This window comes from Procambarus clarkii, chromosome 81 (assembly GCF_040958095.1).
Source record: "Procambarus clarkii isolate CNS0578487 chromosome 81, FALCON_Pclarkii_2.0, whole genome shotgun sequence".
Taxonomy (NCBI): domain Eukaryota; kingdom Metazoa; phylum Arthropoda; class Malacostraca; order Decapoda; family Cambaridae; genus Procambarus; species Procambarus clarkii.
Genome location: NC_091230.1, coordinates 6453155 through 6476703, shown reverse-complemented (window position 1 = coordinate 6476703; position 23549 = coordinate 6453155). Strand labels below are relative to the sequence as shown.

General features: G+C 55.6%; 1 protein-coding gene across 1 annotated transcript in view; it reads left to right on the top strand.

The window, feature by feature from the left end:
• Positions 1 to 1508: 1508 nt before the first annotated feature.
• LOC138358023 (uncharacterized) overlaps positions 1509 to 23549 on the top strand; it is a 95919-nt gene continuing 73878 nt past the window's right edge. The window contains exons 1-2 of the mRNA XM_069315490.1: positions 1509 to 1821; positions 14726 to 15316. Of these exons, the coding sequence (XP_069171591.1) occupies positions 1509 to 1821; positions 14726 to 15316 (904 nt within the window). The remainder of the gene's footprint in view (positions 1822 to 14725; positions 15317 to 23549) is intronic.

Genomic DNA, 23549 nt, shown 5'->3' with positions numbered 1-23549 from the left:
GTCACCAACGTGGTCACCACAGTCACCAACGTGGTCACCAACGTGGTCACCACAGTCACCAACGTGGTCACCACAGTCACCAACGTGGTCACCACAGTCACCAACGTGGTCACCACAGTCACCAACGTATCCACAGTCACCAACGTGGTCACCACAGTCACCAACGTGGTCACCACAGTCACCAACGTGGTCAGCACAGTCACCAACGTGGTCACCACAGTCACCAACGTGGTCACCACAGTCACCAACGTGGTCACCACAGTCACCAACGTGGTCACCACAGTCACCAACGTGGTCACCACAGTCACCAACGTGGTCACCACAGTCACCAAGGTGGTCACCACAGTCACCAACGTGGTCTACACAGTCACCAACGTGGTCACCACAGTCACCAACGTGGTCACCACAGTCACCAACGTGGTCACCACAGTCACCAACGTGGTCACCAACGTGGTCACCACAGTCACCAACGTGGTCACCAACGTGGTCACCACAGTCACCAACGTGGTCACCAACGTGGTCACCACAGTCACCAACGTGGTCACCAACGTGGTCACCACAGTCACCAACGTGGTCACCAACGTGGTCACCAACGTGGTCACCACAGTCACCAACTTGGTCACCACAGTCACCAACGTGGTCACCACAGTCACCAACGTGGTCACCACAGTCACCAACGTGGTCACCACAGTCACCAACGTGGTCACCACAGTCACCAACGTGGTCACCACAGTCACCAACGTGGTCACCACAGTCACCAACGTGGTCACCACAGTCACCAACGTGGTCACCACATGTCACCAACGTGGTCACCACAGTCCCAACGTGGTCACCACAGTCACCAACGTGGTCACCACAGGTCACCAACGTGTCACCAACAGTCACCAACGTGGTCACCACAGTCACCAACGTGGGTCACCACAGTCACCAACGTGGTCACCACAGTCACCAACGTGGTCTACGCAGTCACCAACGTGGTCACCACAGTCACCAACGTGGTCACTCATGGTCACCACAGTCACCAACGTGGTCACCACAGTCACCAACGTGGTCACCAACGTGGTCACCACAGTCACCAACGTGGTCACTAACGTGGTCACCACAGTCACCAACGTGGTCACCAACGTGGTCTACACAGTCACCAACGTGGTCACCACAGTCACCAACGTGGTCACCACGAGTCACCAACGTGGTCACCACAGTCACCAACGTGGTCACTAACGTGGTCACCACAGTCAGCCAACGTGGTCACCAACGTGGTCACCACAAGTCAACCAACGTGGTCACCGACATACGTGGTCACCACAGTCACCAACGTGGTCACCAAACGTGGTCACCACAGTCACCAACGTGGTCACCACAGTCACCAACGTGGTCACCAACGGGTCACCAACTGTAGTCACCAACGTGGCACCACGTGGTCACCACAGTGCACCAACGTGGTCACCACAGTCACCAACGTGGTCACCTAACACAGTCACCAACTTGGTCACCATCAGTCACCAACGATGGTCAGCCACAGTCACCAACGTGGGCACCACAGTCACCAACGTGGTCACCACAGTCACCAACGTGGTCCAGCACAGTCACCAACGTGGGCAGCCACAGTACCACCACGTGGTCACCGATCAGTCAGCCAACGTGGTCACCACAGTCACGCAACGTGGTACACCAACAGTCAACCACGTGGTCACACAGTCACAAACTTGGGTCTACACAGTCACCAACGTGGTCAACCACAGTCAACAACGGGGTCACCACAGTCACCAACGTGGTCACAACAGTCACCAACGGGGTCATACCACAAGTCACCAATACGTGGTCAGCCACATGTCACCAACGTGGTCACCAACTGTGGTCACCACAGTCACCAACGTGGTCACCAACGTGGTCACCACAGTCACCAACGTGGTCACCAACAGTGGTCACCAACGTGGTCACCACAGTCACCAACGTGGTCACCACAAGTCACCAACGTGGTCACCACAGTCACCAACGTGTCACCACAGTCACCAACGTGGTCACCACAGTCACCAACGTGGTCCCACCGGCCCAGTCACCAACGTGGTCACCACAGTCACCAACGTGGTCACCACAGTCCCCAACGTGGGTCACCACAGTCACCAACGTGGTCACCACAAGTCACCAACGTGGTCACCACAGTCACCCAACGTGGTCACCACAGTCACCAAGGTGGGTCACCACAGTCACCAACGTGTGTCTACACAGTCACCAACGTGGTCACCACAGTCACCAACGTGGTCACCACCAGTCACCACACGTGGTCACCACAGTCACCAACGGGGTCACCAACGGGGTCACCAACGTGGTCACCACAGTCACCAACGTGGTCACCAACGTGGTCACCACAGTGCACCAACATGGTCACCAACGTGGTCACCAGTCACACAACGTGGTCACCACAGTGGTCACCAACGTGGTCACCACAGTCACCAACGTGGTCACCACAGTCACCCAACGTGGTCACCACAGTCACCAACGTGGTCACCACAGTCACCAACGTGGTCACCACAGTCACCAACGTGGTCACCACAGTCACCAACGTGGTCACCACAGTCACCAACGTGGTCACCACAGTCACCAACGTGGTCACCACAGTCACCAACGTGGTCACCACAGTCACCAACGTGGTCACCACAGTCACCAACGTGGTCACCACAGTCACCAACGTGGTCACCACAGTCACCAACGTGGTCACCACAGTCACCAACGTGGTCACCACAGTCACCAACGTGGTCACCACAGTCACCAACGTGGTCACCACAGTCACCAACGTGGTCACCACAGTCACCAACGTGGTCACCACAGTCACCAACGTGGTCACCAACGTGGTCACCACAGTCACCAACGTGGTCACTAACGTGGTCACCACAGTCACCAACGTGGTACACAGTCACAACGTGGTCACCACAGTCACCAACGTGGTCACCACAGTCACCAACGTGGTCACCACAGTCACCAACGTGGTCACCAACGTGGTCACCACAGTCACCAACGTGGTCACTAACGTGGTCACCACAGTCACCAACGTGGTCACCAACGTGGTCACCACAGTCACCAACGTGGTCACCAAACGTGGTCACCACAGTCACCAACGTGGTCACCACGTCACCAACGTGGTCACCACGTGGTCACCACAGTCACCAACGTGGTCACCAACGTGGTCACCACAGTCACCAACGTGGTCACCAACGTGGTCACCACAGTCACCAACGTGGTCACCAACGTGGTCCCAACCACCAACGTGGTCACCACCAACGTGGTCACCAACGTGGTCACCACGTCACCAACGTGGTCACCACGTGGTCACCACAGTCACCAACGTGGTCACCAACGTGGTCACCAACGTGGTCACCACAGTCACCAACGTGGTCACCAACGTGGTCACCACAGTCACCAACGTGGTCACCACAGTCACCAACGTGGTCACCAACGTGGTCACCACAGTCACCAACGTGGTCACCACAGTCACCAACGTGGTCACCAACGTGGTCACCACAGTCACCAACGTGGTCACCACAGTCACCAACGTGGTCACCAACGTGGTCACCAACGTGGTCACCACAGTCACCAACGTGGTCACCAACGTGGTCACCAACGTGGTCACCACAGTCACCAACGTGGTCACCACAGTCACCAACGTGGTCACCAACGTGTCACCAACGTGGTCACCACAGTCACCAACGTGGTCACCACAGTCACCAACGTGGTCACCAACGTGGTCACCACAGTCACCAACGTGGTCACCAACGTGGTCACCACAGTCACCAACGTGGTCACCACAGTCACCAACGTGGTCACCAACGTGGTCACCAACGTGGTCACCACAGTCACCAACGTGGTCACCAACGTGGTCACCACAGTCACCAACGTGGTCACCAACGTGGTCACCACAGTCACCAACGTGGTCACCACAGTCACCAACGTGGTCACCAACGTAGGTCACCACAGTCACCAACGTGATCACCAACGTGGTCACCACAGTCACCACGTGGTCACCACTGGTCACCACGTCACCAACGTGGTCACCAACGTGGTCACCACAGTCACCAACGTGGTCACCACAGTCACCCACGGTGGTCACCACACGTCACCAACGTGGGTCACCACAGTCACCAACGTGGTCACCACAGTCACCAACGTGGTCACCACAGTCACCAACGTGGTCACCACAGTCACCAACGTGGTCACCACAGTCACCAAACAGTGGTCCCAACAGTCACCAACGTGGTCACCACAGTCACCAACGTGTCACCACATCACCAACGTGGTCACCACAGTCACCAACGTGGTCACCACAGTCACCAACGTGGTCACCACAGTCACCAACGTGGTCACCACAGTCACCAACGTGGTCACCACAGTCACCAACGTGGTCACCACAGTCACCAACGTGGTCTACACAGTCACCAACGTGTCACCACAGTCACCAACGTGGTCACCACAGTCACCAACGTGGTCACCACAGTCACCAACGTGGTCACCAACGTGGTCACCACAGTCACCAACGTGGTCACCAACGTGGTCACCACAGTCACCAACGTGGTCACCAACGTGGTCACCACAGTCACCAACGTGGTCACCAACTGGTCACCAACGTGGTCACCACAGTCACCAACGTGGTCACCAACGTGGTCACCACAGTCACCACGTGGTCACCACGTCACCAACGTGGTCACCACAGTCACCAACGTGGTCCACCACAGTCACCAACGTGGTCACCACAGTCACCAACGTGGTCACCACAGTCACCAACGTGGTCACCACAGTCACCAACGTGGTCACCACAGTCACCAACGTGGTCAGCACAGTCACCAACGTGGTCACCACAGTCACCAACGTGGTCACCACAGTCCCAACGTGGTCACCACAGTCACCAACGTGGTCACCACAGTCACCAACGTGGTCACCTCAGTCACCAACGTGGTCACCACAGTCACCAACGTGGTCACCACAGTCACCAACTTGGTCACAACAGTCACCAACGTGGTCACCACAGTCACCAACGTGGTCACCAACGTGGTCACCACAGTCACCAACGTGGTCACCACAGTCACCAACGTGGTCACCACAGTCACCAACGAGGTCACCACAGTCACCAACGTGGTCACCAACGTGGTCATCACAGTCACCAACGTGGTCACCACAGTCACCAACGTGGTCACCAACGTGGTCACCACAGTCACCAACGTGGTCACCACAGTCACCAACGTGGTCACCAACGTGGTCACCACAGTCAACAACGTGGTCACCAACGTGGTCACCACAGTCAACAACGTGGTCACCACAGTCACCAACGTGGTCACCAACGTGTTCACCACAGTCACCAACGTGGTCACCACAGTCACCAACGTGGTCACCACAGTCACCAACGTGGTCACCACAGTCTCCAACGTGGTCACCAACGTGGACACCACAGTCACCAACGTGGTCACCAACGTGGTCACCACAGTCACCAACGTGGTCACCAACGTGGTCACCAACGTGGTCACCACAGTCACCAACGTGGTCACCACAGTCACCAACGTGGTCACCAACGTGGTCACCACAGTCACCAACGTGGTCACCACAGTCACCAACGTGGTCACCAACGTGGTCACCACAGTCACAAACGTGATCACCAACGTGGTCACCACAGTCACCAAAGTGGTCACCAACGTGGTCACCACAGTCACCAACGTGGTCACCACAGTCACCAACGTGGTCACCAACGTGGTCACCACAGTCACCAACGTGGTCACCACAGTCACCAACGTGGTCACCAACGTGGTCACCACAGTCACCAACGTGGTCACTAACGTGGTCACCACAGTCACCAACGTGGTCACCAACGTGGTCTACACAGTCACCAACGTGGTCACCACAGTCACCAACGTGGTCACCACAGTCACCAACGTGGTCACCACAGTCACCAACGTGGTCACCACAGTCACCAACGTGGTCACTAACGTGGTCACCACAGTCACCAACGTGGTCACCAACGTGGTCACCACAGTCACCAACGTGGTCACCAACGTGGTCACCACAGTCACCAACGTGGTCACCACAGTCACCAACGTGGTCACCAACGTGGTCACCAACGTGGTCACCACAGTCACCAACGTGGTCACCACAGTCACCAACGTGGTCACCAACGTGGTCACCACAGTCACCAACGTGGTCACCAACGTGGTCACCACAGTCACCAACGTGGTCACCACAGTCACCAACGTGGTCACCACAGTCACCAACGTGGTCACCAACGTGGTCACCAACGTGGTCACCACAGTCACCAACGTGGTCACCAACGTGGTCACCACAGTCACCAACGTGGTCACCAACGTGGTCACCACAGTCACCAACGTGGTCACCACAGTAACCAACGTGGTCACCACAGTCACCAACGTGGTCACCACAGTCACCAACGTGGTCACCACAGTCACCAACGTGGTCACCAACGTGGTCACCACAGTCACCAACGTGATCACCAACGTGGTCACCACAGTCACCAACGTGGTCACCAACGTGGTCACCACAGTCACCAACGTGGTCACCAACGTGGTCACCACAGTCACCAACGTGGTCACCACAGTCACCAACGTGGTCACCACAGTCACCAACGTGGTCACCACAGTCACCAACGTGGTCACCACACAGTCACCAACGTGGTCACCACAGTCACCAACGTGGTCACCACAGTCACCAACGTGGTCACCACAGTCACCAACGTGGTCAGCACAGTCACCAACGTGGTCAGCACAGTCACCAACGTGGTCACCACAGTCACCAACGTGGTCACCACAGTCACCAACGTGGTCAGCACAGTCACCAACGTGTCACCACAGTCACCAACGTGGTCACCACAGTCACCAACGTGGTCACCACAGTCACCAACGTGGTCACCACACAGTCACCAACGTGGTCTACACAGTCACCAAACGTGGTCACCACAGTCACCAACGTGGTCACCACAGTCACCAACGTGGTCACCACAGTCACCAACGTGGTCACCAACGTGGTCACCACAGTCACCAACGTGGTCACCAACGTGGTCACCACAGTCACCAACGTGGTCACCAACGTGGTCACCACAGTCACCAACGTGGTCACCAACGTGGTCACCAACGTGGTCACCACAGTCACCAACGTGGTCACCAACGTGGTCACCACAGTCACCAACGTGGTCACCACAGTCACCAACGTGGTCACCACAGTCACCAACGTGGTCACCACAGTCACCAACGTGGTCACCACAGTCACCAACGTGGTCACCACAGTCACCAACGTGGTCACCACAGTCACCAACGTGGTCACCACAGTCACCAACGTGGTCAGCACAGTCACCAACGTGGTCACCACAGTCACCAACGTGGTCACCACAGTCACCAACGTGGTCACCACAGTCACCAACGTGGTCACCACAGTCACCAACGTGGTCACCTCAGTCACCAACGTGGTCACCACAGTCACCACGTGGTCACCACAGTCACCAACGTGGTCACCACAGTCACCAACGTGGTCACCAACGTGGTCACCACAGTCACCAACGTGGTCACCAACGTGGTCACCACAGTCACCAACGTGGTCACCACAGTCACCAACGTGGTCACCACAGTCACCAACGAGGTCACCACAGTCACCAACGTGGTCACCAACGTGGTCATCACAGTCACCAACGTGGTCACCACAGTCACCAACGTGGTCACCACGTGGTCACCACAGTCACCAACGTGGTCACCACAGTCACCAACGTGGTCACCAACGTGGTCACCACAGTCAACAACGTGGTCACCAACGTGGTCACCACAGTCAACAACGTGGTCACCACAGTCACCAACGTGGTCACCAACGTGGTCACCACAGTCACCAACGTGGTCACCACAGTCACCAACGTGGTCACCACAGTCACCAACGTGGTCACCACAGTCTCCAACGTGGTCACCAACGTGGACACCACAGTCACCAACGTGGTCACCAACGTGGTCACCACAGTCACCAACGTGGTCACCAACGTGGTCACCAACGTGGTCTCCACAGTCACCAACGTGGTCACCACAGTCACCAACGTGGTCACCAACGTGGTCACCACAGTCACCAACGTGGTCACCACAGTCACCAACGTGGTCACCAACGTGGTCACCAACGTGGTCACCACAGTCACCAACGTGGTCACCACAGTCACCAACGTGGTCACCAACGTGGTCACCACAGTCACCAACGTGGTCACCAACGTGGTCACCACAGTCACCAACGTGGTCACCACAGTCACCAACGTGGTCACCAACGTGGTCACCACAGTCACAAACGTGATCACCAACGTGGTCACCACAGTCACCAAAGTGGTCACCAACGTGGTCACCAATCACCAACGTGGTCACCACAGTCACCAACGTGGTAACCAACGTGGTCACCACAGTCACCAACGTGGTCACCAACGTGGTCACCACAGTCACCAACGTGGTCACCAACGTATTCACCACAGTCACCAACGTGGTCACCAACGTGGTCACCACAGTCACCAACGTGGTCACCAACGTGGTCACCACAGTCACCAACGTGGTCACCAACGTGGTCACCACAGTCACCAACGTGGTCACCACAGTCACCAACGTGGTCACCACAGTCACCAACGTGGTCACCACAGTCACCAACGTGGTCACCACAGTCACCAACGTGGTCACACAGTCACCAACGTGGTCACCACAGTCACCAACGTGGTCACCACAGTCACCAACGTGGTCACCACAGTCACCAACGTGGTCACCACAGTCACCAACGTGGTCACCACAGTCACCAACGTGGTCACCACAGTCACCAACGTGGTCACCACAGTCACCAACGTGGTCACCACAGTCACCAACGTGGTCACCACAGTCACCAACGTGGTCACCACAGTCACCAACGTGGTCACCACAGTCACCAACGTGGTCACCACAGTCACCAACGTGGTCTACGCAGTCACCAACGTGGTCACCACAGTCCCACGTGGTCACACAGTCACCAACGTGGTCACCACAGTCACCAACGTGGTCACCAAGTGGTCAGTAACGTGGTCACCACAGTCACCAACGTGGTCACCAACGTGGTCTACACAGTCACCAACGTGGTCACCACAGTCACCAACGTGGTCACCACAGTCACCAACGTGGTCACCACAGTCACCAACGTGGTCACCAACGTGGTCACCACAGTCACCAACGTGGTCACTAACGTGGTCACCACAGTCACCAACGTGGTCACCAACGTGGTCACCACAGTCACCAACGTGGTCACCAACGTGGTCACCACAGTCACCAACGTGGTCACCACAGTCACCAACGTGGTCACCAACGTGGTCACCACAGTCACCAACGTGGTCACCACAGTCACCAACGTGGTCACCAACGTGGTCACCACAGTCACCAACGTGGTCACCAACGTGGTCACCACCGTCACCAACGTGGTCACCAACGTGGTCACCAACGTGGTCACCAACGTGGTCACCACGTGGTCACAGTCACCAACGTGGTCACCACGTGGTCACCAACGTGGTTACCACAGTCACCAACGTGGTCACCAACGTGGTCACCACAGTCACCAACGTGGTCACCAACGTGGTCACCACAGTCACCAACGTGGTCACCACAGTCACCAACGTGGTCACCACAGTCACCAACGTGGTCACCAACGTGGTCACCAACGTGGTCACCACAGTCACCAACGTGGTCACCAACGTGGTCACCACAGTCACCAACGTGGTCACCACAGTCACCAACGTGGTCACCAACGTGGTCACCACAGTCACCAACGTGGTCACCAACGTGGTCACCACAGTCACCAACGTGGTCACCAACGTGGTCACCACAGTCACCAACGTGGTCACCAACGTGGTCACCACAGTCACCAACGTGATCACCAACGTGGTCACCAGAGTCACCAACGTGGTCACCAACGTGGTCACCACAGTCACCAACGTGGTCACCAACGTGGTCACCACAGTCACCAACGTGGTCACCACAGTCACCAACGTGGTCACCACAGTCACCAACGTGGTCACCACAGTCACCAACGTGGTCACCACAGTCACCAACGTGGTCACCACAGTCACCAACGTGGTCACCACAGTCACCAACGTGGTCAGCACAGTCACCAACGTGGTCACCACAGTCACCAACGTGGTCACCACAGTCACCAACGTGGTCACCACAGTCACCAACGTGGTCACCAACGTGGTCACCACAGTCACCAACGTGGTCACCACAGTCACCAACGTGGTCACCAACGTGGTCACCAACGTGGTCACCAACGTGGTCACCACAGTCACCAACGTGGTCACCAACGTGGTCACCAACGTGGTCACCACAGTCACCAACGTGGTCACCACAGTCACCAACGTGGTCACCAACGTGGTCACCAATGTGGTCACCACAGTCACCAACGTGGTCACCACAGTCACCAACGTGGTCACCAACGTGGTCACCACAGTCACCAACGTGGTCACCAACGTGGTCACCACAGTCACCAACGTGGTCACCACAGTCACCAACGTGGTCACCACAGTCACCAACGTGGTCACCAACGTGGTCACCAACGTGGTCACCACAGTCACCAACGTGGTCACCAACGTGGTCACCACAGTCACCAACGTGGTCACCACAGTCACCAACGTGGTCACCAACGTGGTCACCACAGTCACCAACGTGGTCACCAACGTGGTCACCACAGTCACCAACGTGGTCACCAACGTGGTCACCACAGTCACCAACGTGGTCACCAACGTGGTCACCACAGTCACCAACGTGATCACCAACGTGGTCACCAGAGTCACCAACGTGGTCACCAACGTGGTCACCACAGTCACCAACGTGGTCACCAACGTGGTCACCACAGTCACCAACGTGGTCACCACAGTCACCAACGTGGTCACCACAGTCACCAACGTGGTCACCACAGTCACCACGTGGTCACCACAGTCACCAACGTGGTCACCACAGTCACCAACGTGGTCACCACAGTCACCAACGTGGTCACCAACGTGGTCACCACAGTCACCATCGTGGTCACTAACGTGGTCACCACAGTCACCAACGTGGTCACCAACGTGGTCACCACAGTCACCAACGTGGTCACCAACGTGGTCACCACAGTCACCAACGTGGTCACCACAGTCACCAACGTGGTCACCAACGTGGTCACCACAGTCACCAACGTGGTCACCAACGTGGTCACCACAGTCACCAACGTGGTCACCAACGTGGTCACCACAGTCACCAACGTGGTCACCAACGTGGTCACCACAGTCACCAACGTGGCACCAACGTGGTCACCAACGTGGTCACCAACGTGGTCACCAACGTGGTCACCACAGTCACCAACGTGGTCACCAACGTGGTCACCAACGTGGTCACCACAGTCACCAACGTGGTCACCAACGTGGTCACCACAGTCACCAACGTGGTCATTACAGTCACCAACGTGGTCACCAACGTGGTCACCACAGTCACCAACGTGGTCACCACAGTCACCAACGTGGTCACCAACGTGGTCACCACAGTCACCAACGTGGTCACCACAGTCACCAACGTGGTCACCAACGTGGTCACCAACGTGGTCACCAACGTGGTCACCACAGTCACCAACGTGGTCACCAACGTGGTCACCAACGTGGTCACCACAGTCACCAACGTGGTCACCACAGTCACCAACGTGGTCACCAACGTGGTCACCAACGTGGTCCCCACAGTCACCAACGTGGTCACCACAGTCACCAACGTGGTCACCACAGTCACCAACGTGGTCACCAACGTGGTCACCACAGTCACCAACGTGGTCACCACAGTCACCAACGTGGTCACCACAGTCACCAACGTGGTCACCACGTGGTCACCACAGTCACCAACGTGGTCACCAACGTGGTCACCACAGTCACCAACGTGGTCACCAACGTGGTCACCACAGTCACCAACGTGGTCACCAACGTGGTCACCACAGTCACCAACGTGGTCACCAACGTGGTCACCACAGTCACCAACGTGGTCACCACAGTCACCAACGTGGTCACCAACGTGGTCACCACAGTCACCAACGTGATCACCAACGTGGTCACCACAGTCACCAACGTGGTCACCAACGTGGTCACCACAGTCACCAACGTGGTCACCAACGTGGTCACCACAGTCACCAACGTGGTCACCACAGTCACCAACGTGGTCACCACAGTCACCAACGTGGTCACCACAGTCACCAACGTGGTCACCACAGTCACCAACGTGGTCACCACAGTCACCAACGTGGTCACCACAGTCACCAACGTGGTCACCACAGTCACCAACGTGGTCAGCACAGTCACCAACGTGGTCACCACAGTCACCAACGTGGTCACCACAGTCACCAACGTGGTCACCACGTCACCAACGTGGTCACCACAGTCACCAACGTGGTCACCACAGTCACCAACGTGGTCACCACAGTCACCAACGTGGTCACCACAGTCACCAACGTGGTCTACACAGTCACCAACGTGGTCACCACAGTCACCAACGTGGTCACCACAGTCACCAACGTGGTCACCAACGTGGTCACCACAGTCACCAACGTGGTCACCAACGTGGTCACCACAGTCACCAACGTGGTCACCAACGTGGTCACCACAGTCACCAACGTGGTCACCAACGTGGTCACCACAGTCACCAACGTGGTCACCAACGTGGTCACCAACGTGGTCACCACAGTCACCAACGTGGTCACCACAGTCACCAACGTGGTCACCACAGTCACCAACGTGGTCACCACAGTCTCCAACGTGGTCACCAACGTGGACACCACAGTCACCAACGTGGTCACCAACGTGGTCACCACAGTCACCAACGTGGTCACCAACGTGGTCACCACAGTCACCAACGTGGTCACCACAGTCACCAACGTGGTCACCAACGTGGTCACCAACGTGGTCACCACAGTCACCAACGTGGTCACCACAGTCACCAACGTGGTCACCAACGTGGTCACCAGTCACCAACGTGGTCACCACAGTCACCAACGTGGTCACCAACGTGGTCACCAACGTGGTCACCACAGTCACCAACGTGGTCACCAACGTGGTCACCACAGTCACCAACGTGGTCACCAACGTGGTCACCACAGTCACCAACGTGGTCACCACAGTCACCAACGTGGTCACCAACGTGGTCACCACAGTCACAAACGTGATCACCAACGTGGTCACCACAGTCACCAAAGTGGTCACCAACGTGGTCACCACAGTCACCAACGTTGTCACCACAGTCACCAACGTGGTCACCAACGTGGTCACCACAGTCACCAACATGGTCACCAACGTGGTCACCACAGTCACCAACGTGGTCACCACAGTCACCAACGTGGTCACCAACGTATTCACCACAGTCACCAACGTGGTCACCAACGTGGTCACCACAGTCACCAACGTGGTCACCAACGTGGTCACCACAGTCACCAACGTGGTCACCAACGTGGTCACCACAGTCACCAACGTGGTCACCACAGTCACCAACGTGGTCACCACAGTCACCAACGTGGTCACCACAGTCACCAACGTGGTCACCACAGTCACCAACGTGGTCACCACAGTCACCAACGTGGTCACCACAGTCACCAACGTGGTCACCACAGTCACCAACGTGGTCACCACAGTCACCAACGTGGTCACCACAGTCACCAACGTGGTCACCACAGTCACCAACGTGGTCACCACAGTCACCAACGTGGTCACCACAATCACCAACGTGGTCACCACAGTCACCAACGTGGTCACCACAGTCACCAACGTGGTCTACGCAGTCACCAACGTGGTCACCACAGTCACCAACGTGGTCACCACAGTCACCAACGTGGTCACCACAGTCACCAACGTGGTCACCAACGTGGTCACCACAGTCACCAACGTGGTCACTAACGTGGTCACCACAGTCACCAACGTGGTCACCAACGTGGTCTACAGAGTCACCAACGTGGTCACCACAGTCACCAACGTGGTCACCACAGTCACCAACGTGGTCACCACAGTCACCAACGTGGTCACCAACGTGGTCACCACAGTCACCAACGTGGTCACTAACGTGGTCACCACAGTCACCAACGTGGTCACCAACGTGGTCACCACAGTCACCAACGTGGTCACCAACGTGGTCACCACAGTCACCAACGTGGTCACCACAGTCACCAACGTGGTCACCAACGTGGTCACCACAGTCACCAACGTGGTCACCAACGTGGTCACCACAGTCACCAACGTGGTCACCAACGTGGTCACCAACGTGGTCACCACAGTCACCAACGTGGTCACCAACGTGGTCACCAACGTGGTCACCACAGTCACCAACGTGGTCACCAACGTGGTCACCAACGTGGTCACCACAGTCACCAACGTGGTCACCAACGTGGTCACCACAGTCACCAACGTGGTCACCACAGTCACCAACGTGGTCACCAACGTGGTCACCACAGTCACCAACGTGGTCACCACAGTCACCAACGTGGTCACCAACGTGGTCACCACAGTCACCAACGTGGTCACCACAGTCACCAACGTGGTCACCACAGTCACCAACGTGGTCACCACAGTCACCAACGTGGTCACACAGTCACCAACGTGGTCACCACAGTCACAACGTGGTCACCACAGTCACCAACGTGGTCACCACAGTCACCAACGTGGTCAGCACAGTCACCAACGTGGTCACCACAGTCACCAACGTGGTCACCACAGTCACCAACGTGGTCACCACAGTCACCAACGTGGGTCACCACAGTCACCAACGTGGTCACCACAGTTCACCCAACGTGGTCAACCACAGTCACCAACGTGGTCTACCACAGCTAACCAACGTGGTCACCACAGTCACCAACGTGGTCACCACAGTCACCAACGTGGTCCACCACAGGTCACAACGTGGTCACCAACGTTGTTCACCACAGTCACCAACGTGGTCACCACAGTGGTTCACCAACCCAGTGGTCACCAACGTGGTCACCAACGTGGTCACCACAGTCCCCAACGTGGTCACCCACGTGGTCCACCAACGTGGTCACCACAGTCACCAAACGTGTCACCACAGTTCACCAACGTGGTTCACCAACAGTGGTCACCAACGTGGTCACCACGTTGGCTACCACAGTTCACCAACGTGGTCACCACAGTCACCAACGTGGTCACCAACGTGGTCACCACAGTCACCCACGTTGGTCACCAACAGTGGCACCAACGTGGTCACCACAGTGTCACCAACAGGGTCCCCAAACTGTGGTCACCACAGTCCACCAACGTGGTCACCACAGTGGTCACCACGTGGTCACCAACGTGAGTCACCACAGTCACCAAGTGGATCACCGAAACGTGGTCACCACAGTCACCAACGTGGTCACCAAACGTGGTTTTCCCCCCAGTCACCAACGTAGGTCACCAACGTGGTCACCACAGTCAACCAACGTGGTCACCACAGTCACCAACGTGGTCACCACAGTCACCAACGTGGTCACCACAGTCACCAACGTGGTCACCACAGTCACCAACGTGGTCACCACAGTCACCAACGTGGTCACCACAGTCACCAACGTGGTCACCACAGTCACCAACGTTGTCACCACAGTCACCAACGTGGTCACCACAGTCACCAACGTGGTCACCAACGTGGTCACCAACGTGGTCACCACAGTCACCAACGTGGTCACCAACGTGGTCACCACAGTCACCAACGTGGTCACCAACGTGGTCACCACAGTCACCAACGTGGTCACCAACGTGGTCACCACAGTCACCAACGTGGTCACCACAGTCACCAACGTGGTCACCAACGTGGTCACCACAGTCACAAACGTGATCACCAACGTGGTCACCACAGTCACCAAAGTGGTCACCAACGTGGTCACCACAGTCACCAACGTTGTCACCACAGTCACCAACGTGGTCACCAACGTGGTCACCACAGTCACCAACATGGTCACCAACGTGGTCACCACAGTCACCAACGTGGTCACCACAGTCACCAACGTGGTCACCAACGTATTCACCACAGTCACCAACGTGGTCACCAACGTGGTCACCACAGTCACCAACGTGGTCACCAACGTGGTCACCACAGTCACCAACGTGGTCACCAACGTGGTCACCACAGTCACCAACGTGGTCACCACAGTCACCAACGTGGTCACCACAGTCACCAACGTGGTCACCACAGTCACCAACGTGGTCACCACAGTCACCAACGTGGTCACCACAGTCACCAACGTGGTCACCACAGTCACCAACGTGGTCACCACAGTCACCAACGTGGTCACCACAGTCACCAACGTGGTCACCACAGTCACCAACGTGGTCACCACAGTCACCAACGTGGTCACCACAGTCACCAACGTGGTCACCACAATCACCAACGTGGTCACCACAGTCACCAACGTGGTCACCACAGTCACCAACGTGGTCTACGCAGTCACCAACGTGGTCACCACAGTCACCAACGTGGTCACCACAGTCACCAACGTGGTCACCACAGTCACCAACGTGGTCACCAACGTGGTCACCACAGTCACCAACGTGGTCACTAACGTGGTCACCACAGTCACCAACGTGGTCACCAACGTGGTCTACACAGTCACCAACGTGGTCACCACAGTCACCAACGTGGTCACCACAGTCACCAACGTGGTCACCACAGTCACCAACGTGGTCACCAACGTGGTCACCACAGTCACCAACGTGGTCACTAACGTGGTCACCACAGTCACCAACGTGGTCACCAACGTGGTCACCACAGTCACCAACGTGGTCACCAACGTGGTCACCACAGTCACCAACGTGGTCACCACAGTCACCAACGTGGTCACCAACGTGGTCACCACAGTCACCAACGTGGTCACCAACGTGGTCACCACAGTCACCAACGTGGTCACCAACGTGGTCACCAACGTGGTCACCACAGTCACCAACGTGGTCACCAACGTGGTCACCAACGTGGTCACCACAGTCACCAACGTGGTCACCAACGTGGTCACCAACGTGGTCACCACAGTCACCAACGTGGTCACCAACGTGGTCACCACAGTCACCAACGTGGTCACCACAGTCACCAACGTGGTCACCAACGTGGTCACCACAGTCACCAACGTGGTCACCACAGTCACCAACGTGGTCACCAACGTGGTCACCACAGTCACCAACGTGGTCACCACAGTCACCAACGTGGTCACCAACGTGGTCACCACAGTCACCAACGTGGTCACCAACGTGGTCACCACAGTCACCAACGTGGTCACCAACGTGGTCACCACAGTCACCAACGTGGTCACCACAGTCACCAACGTGGTCACCAACGTGGTCACCACAGTCACCAACGTGGTCACCACAGTCACCAACGTGGTCACCAACGTGGTCACCACAGTCACCAACGTGGTCACCACAGTCACCAACGTGGTCACCACAGTCACCAACGTGGTCACCACAGTCACCAACGTGGTCACCACAGTCACCAACGTGGTCACCACAGTCACCAACGTGGTCACCACAGTCACCAACGTGGTCACCAACGTGGTCACCACAGTCACCAACGTGATCACCAACGTGGTCACCACAGTCACCAACGTGGTCACCAACGTGGTCACCACAGTCACCAACGTGGTCACCAACGTGGTCACCACAGTCACCAACGTGGTCACCACAGTCACTGTTACGGCCCTCTCGGGACGCAACGGGGTTCTTACTCTGATGTCGTTAGAGGAAGATATATATATCCGGCCCCAAGCCAGTAGAGGCTTTCAAGGGATGCGATCCGTGACGCAAGTAACTTAAAGGGAGTAGGGAAAGAAAGGTAAGAACTTAATATAATATAATATAACCTTCACCGTTTAAATATATATAATAAAAGAGTACACAAGGGGGAGGGGTATTAACACTTTACAAAGGGGACCAACACTGTAGTCTTCTGCTGGAGACTATGGATCCTCGAAGCTAGGTGCTGAGTCCGCGGTGCTTTCTTCGTGGCCTCAAGACGTGTCCTCTGAGAACACCGAGCCTACCCTGGCCACAGGTCAGCCACAACACAGGTCCACTGGGGGCACCGTCGTGGAGGCCTGTCAACCACACGTCCAGCAGGTCTGCCTGGCAGGTACAGAGCCACCAAGGCTGGTACGGCCACTCCACGAACGATGTAAAGGGGTACGCCCTAGACAGGAGTCTCGTGTAATATCACCAATCACCCTCCTGTCCTCAATACCCCAGTGGATTATCGTCTCCAACCGTCGGTCCCGGGTAAATCCTTCCACTGCCACTCCACTGGCAGGCTTAACACACCACAGTGTTCTTCCGGGGGGACGACGTCACGACAGCTGCAGCAAACTTCACTGTATGGAGACTGGCTGCCTCGGGTAGACTGACTCCACCTTCAACACAGTGGTCCCAGGTCGGCTCTGTAAGCAGACACGTCATTAATAACCGGGACACTAATACACCACACTCACAGGCTCAGATACAAACGCCCGACATATCCACTCCATAGATGGCGCTGTCGTCGGAGCACCACCTCACCAGAGTTCAGGAGCGGCGGTGTTGAGCGCTGAACCAGACTGGAAACTGGTCCTCGAGGCCAGTACACGCTGTCCTCACTAGGTGTCGTCGTTCGTTTGGCGGGGGTTTCGGGAGCTGACCCACAGATGGCGTGTTTGTCACTGCTCCAGGCACGGACGCTGGATCCGGGTTCGTAACACCTCCCCACCAAAAAGAATTTGGTTTGGGGTTCTATAAAAAACACAAACCAAATTAGCAGGGCGACACAACTCCAAATGGACTTACATGCTTTATGATCTGGAATAGCGAGGCTGTCGCGTCCACAGAACTGTCCTACTGGGCAATTCCGGCTCAATGGGAACTTTAAAATTGAAGGCGATGACCTGCCTGACGTAATCTTCCACGTCTCCACTGCGATGTCAAGCAGGGGCGTCATCTCACATCTCTCGAGTACGGATTTGTTTCGACGCGATCTGGGGTGACTCGACACTTTCCTATGTCGTGGCACCGATGATGGCTGACCACAGACGGCATTTCTGGTGCCAGTCCGATGGTCCTTCAGGGAGACAGGAACCTGGAATACAGGGGTCTGATAATTCAGAGTGATAGCGACCGCGAGTAAAACAGTACTTACAGCATACTCTACTAGGTCCACACCTAGTCCCAACGGGGCTGTTCGTACGTCGCAGGTGGCTTTCGCTCTGCCACCGTCAGGTCGACCAACGTTCCACATAACGCTGCATTGAGGCTCAGCAGTCACGCGGGGGGTGTCAACCTGTCGGAAACAGTCACTCACATTATCACATGTCGTACCTCCTGTATCATCTATTACCTCCCAGGTCCCTTCTTCAACTGCAACACTTGCAGTACAACTCTCCAATCCCTGGGACCTCTTCTCGATGTTCACGGGAGCCATCATCCTTCGGGTCGTCCACTGATCCTTACTGAGAACACAGAGAGCACAAACAAGAACACATACGAAAAACAAACAAAATACCGATAGGAAACATTTGGTAAGTCGAGGGATAAGTTTCCTGAGCTTGTCATGTCCATAGCCGGCACCATCCACTAGCCTGGCTTGGACCAAAGAGGGCACTAGACCTTTAAAACATACCTCTGACGTCTGGGGAATCTCTGGCTGGTCCACTACACACTGTAACTTGCCATACCGCAAGCACACCTCAGCCTTCGCTCCAGACTCGTTGGTATCCGTGGGTGTCTGCACACAAGGCCTCTTTTCTAGCTCAGGTACTTCTGCCATCGTAACCTCATGTTCCTTGTCGAGAGAATCAGGAGACACTGCTAAATAACTGTCGATCTGCGGGGGAGAGGACAAATTAGACATGTTCAAATCCGGGTCTGTCTTTACCTGGACATTACCATTGCCTGTTACCTCAGACCTTGCTGTTCTGGTAGACTCGTCCGCAACCTTGGGAAGATTGATGCTCCAATCTGTCACCAAGTCGTTGGCTAGTACCACGTCAATCCCAGCCACAGGGAGGGTATCGACTACTGCCAACACACATGTGCCGCTGAAATAAGGCGTGTCGAGATGTACTGGCACTAAGGGGGCGATGTACTGCGTCCTTGGAAACCCAACCAGGACAACCTCTGGTCTCCCATCCACACTTACTCCCTCGGGTAACGAGCTCTTCACGATCAGGGACTGGGCTGCTCCACTATCTCTGAGCACTACAATTGATCTACCAGTATGATCACTCGTTACATACCCGGGTGAAGTGTGAGGGGCCAACAAACTTGGTCCTTCCTGCGTCGTCGTAGACTGGTTTCCTACTGGTGATGTAACACAGCTCACCAACATCACCTCCCTTCGTGCGCTGCCACCTCTTCTACCTCGGCACCTAGCAGCTATGTGCCCTTTCTGCCCACAAGTCCAGCACACCATATTCCTCCTTGGACTACGGTGTTTCGGACTACTGGGACTTGTTCTTCGGGGGCTACTTGGGGGCGTCTTCTTAGCACTTCGTGGGACGGGTCTTTCTTCTTCATCATGAGGTCTGTCGAACCGGCGCTGGTAATTCCTCGGGACGTACTTAGCAGACGGCCTATGAGTCAGGATGTACTCTTCCGCCATGGTGGCTGCCGCACTCAAGGTCTCTACCTGCTGTTCCTCTAGGTACGTCTTCAGGTCACCAGACAAACAATCCTTGAAGTCCTCGAGCAGAATCAGCTGCTCGAGGTCTTCCTTGGTCTCCACCTTCCGAGAGGCACACCATTCTTGAAAAAGTCGCTCCTTGATGGTGGCGAATTCGGTGAAAGTGTGCTCTGAGGTCTTCTTCAGGTTTCTGAACTTTTGCCTATAAGCCTCAGGTACCAATTGGTACGCCATGAGCACAACTTTCTTCACCTTGTCATAATCGCTGGAGTCGTCAAGGGATAACGTAGAGTAGGCAATTTGGGCCTTCCCAGTCAAGACTGACTGTATCATGATGGCCCAATTCTCCCTTGGCCACTCCAAAGAGGCAGCGACTTTCTCGAAGGCTGCAAAGAATTTTGACACCTCCTTCTCATGGAATTTGGGGACCATTTTGATGTTGCGTACCGGATCGAAGCTACTGGTGTCCGTTGTTTGCCTCCGACCACCGCCTAATCGCAATACTTCTAGTTCATGTTGTCTCTCTCTTTCCTCCCTTTCTCGCTCTCGTTCTTCTCTCTCTCGTTCTCGTTCTTCTCTCTCTCGTCTCTCTTCTCTTTCTCGTTCTTCTCTCTCTCGTTTCTCTTCTTTTTCTCGTCCTTCTCTCTCTCGTTCTCGTTCTTCTCTCTCTCGTCTCTCTTCTCTTTCTCGTTCTTCTCTTTCTCTTTCTCGTTCTTCTCTTTCTCTTTCTCGTTTCTCTTCTCTCTCTCTCTCTGCTTTCCTTTCTTCTAATTCTAAACGTCTCATCTCTAATTCTTTATCTTGTCTCTCTCGTTCCATTTCTAATTTCTTCCATTCTATTTCACGATTGATCTCTAGGGCACGCATCTTGACTGTTAGGAAGCTGATATTAAGCTCGCCTGCATCACTGTCAACGTCGCTGCCCTTATCTTCCTTTTCCGTGGAAGCTATGTCTGCACTTTCCTTTGTACTAGGAGTCTCGCCTTCCTGTTTCTCTTCTGCCTTCAGGTGCCGGTGTACCTTGGACAAGATCTCCACACGGGAGTCACTGGCACGGATCTTGATCTCCAGGTAGGCGCTCACTAGTACAAGCTCTGGTTTACTCAGATATTTTAATCTGGCAAGACAATCTTCTCTGTTCAGAAAAGCCTGAACCTCGTCCAGATCATCAATGGTAGCTTTGTCTGCCATTGTCACAGGTGGAACACTTAACGAGCACTTAACACACCGAGCACTGTTCTACGCCAATATTGCACTTTATCGCACCAAACACTGCACTTGCCAATATTGCACGTAATCACTTCGGGCACCGCACTACCCAATATTGCACTGAGTCCAAGCGAACACTTCGCTCTACAATATTGCACTGAGTCCAAGTGAACACTTCGCTCTACAATATTACACTAAATCACTGAGCACCGCACTAGTCAATATTGCACTGAATCACTTAATCACAGCGAGCACCGCACTGCACAATATCGCACTTAGTCACTGAGCACCGCACAGGACGTATAACGTCACAATCGTCACACAGGGGGAATTATATACAGGGATTACGCCACTTCACCACCCCTGTCAAACATACTTAACAAGGGGACGGATCCCGCTGGGGATGCCAATTATGTTACGGCCCTCTCGGGACGCAACGGGGTTCTTGCTCTGATGTTGTTAGAGGAAGATATATGTATCCGTTCCCAAGCCAGTAGAGGCTTTCAAGGGATGTGATCCGTGACGCAAGTAACTTAAAGGGAGTAGGGAAAGAAAGCTAAGAACTTAATATAATGTATTGACCACCACCAATAAATAAATATTACATAAAAGGAGTACACAGGGGGAGGGGTATTAATGCTATGCAAGGGGATTATTCACTGTAGTCTTCTGCTGAAGACTCTGGTGCCACACCACTTTCGGTGCCGATTCCTTGGTGCTTTCTTCGTGGCCTTAAGACGTGTCCTCTGAGAACACCGAGCCAACCCTGGCCACAGGTCAGCCACAACACAGGTCCACTGGGGGCACCGTCGTGGAGGCCGTCAACCACACGTCCAGCAGGTCTGCTGGCAGGTACAGAGCCACCAAGGCTGGTACGGCCACTCCACGAACGATGTAAGGGGTACGCCCTAGACAGGAGTCTCGTGTGATATCACCAATCACCCTCCTGTCCTCAATACCCCAGTGGATTATCGTCTCCAACCGTCGGTCCCGGGTAAATCCTTCCACTGCCACTCCACTGGCAGGCTTAACACACCACAGTGTTCTTCCGGGGGGGACGACGTCACGACAGCTGCAGCAAACTTCACTGTATGGAGACTGGCTGCCTCGGGTAGACTGACTCCACCTTCAACACAGTGGTCCCAGGTCGGCTCTGTAAGCAGACACGTCATTAATAACCGGGACACTAATACACCACACTCACAGGCTCAGATACAAACGCCCGACATATCCACTCCATAGATGGCGCTGTCGTCGGAGCACCACCTCACCAGAGTTCAGGAGCGGCGGTGTTGAGCGCTGAACCAGACTGGAAACTGGTCCTCGAGGCCAGTACACGCTGTCCTCACTAGGTGTCGTCGTTCGTTTGGCGGGGGTTTCGGGAGCTGACCCACAGATGGCGTGTTTGTCACTGCTCCAGGCACGGACGCTGGATCCGGGTTCGTAACAGTCACCAACGTGGTCACCACAGTCACCAACGTGGTCACCACAGTCACCAACGTAGTCACCACAGTCACCAACGTGGTCACCACAGTCACCAACGTGGTCACCACAGTCACCAACGTGGTCACCACAGTCACCAACGTGGTCAGCACAGTCACCAACGTGGTCACCACAGTCACCAACGTGGTCACCACAGTCACCAACGTGGTCACCACAGTCACCAACGTGGTCACCACAGTCACCAACGTGGTCACCACAGTCACCAAC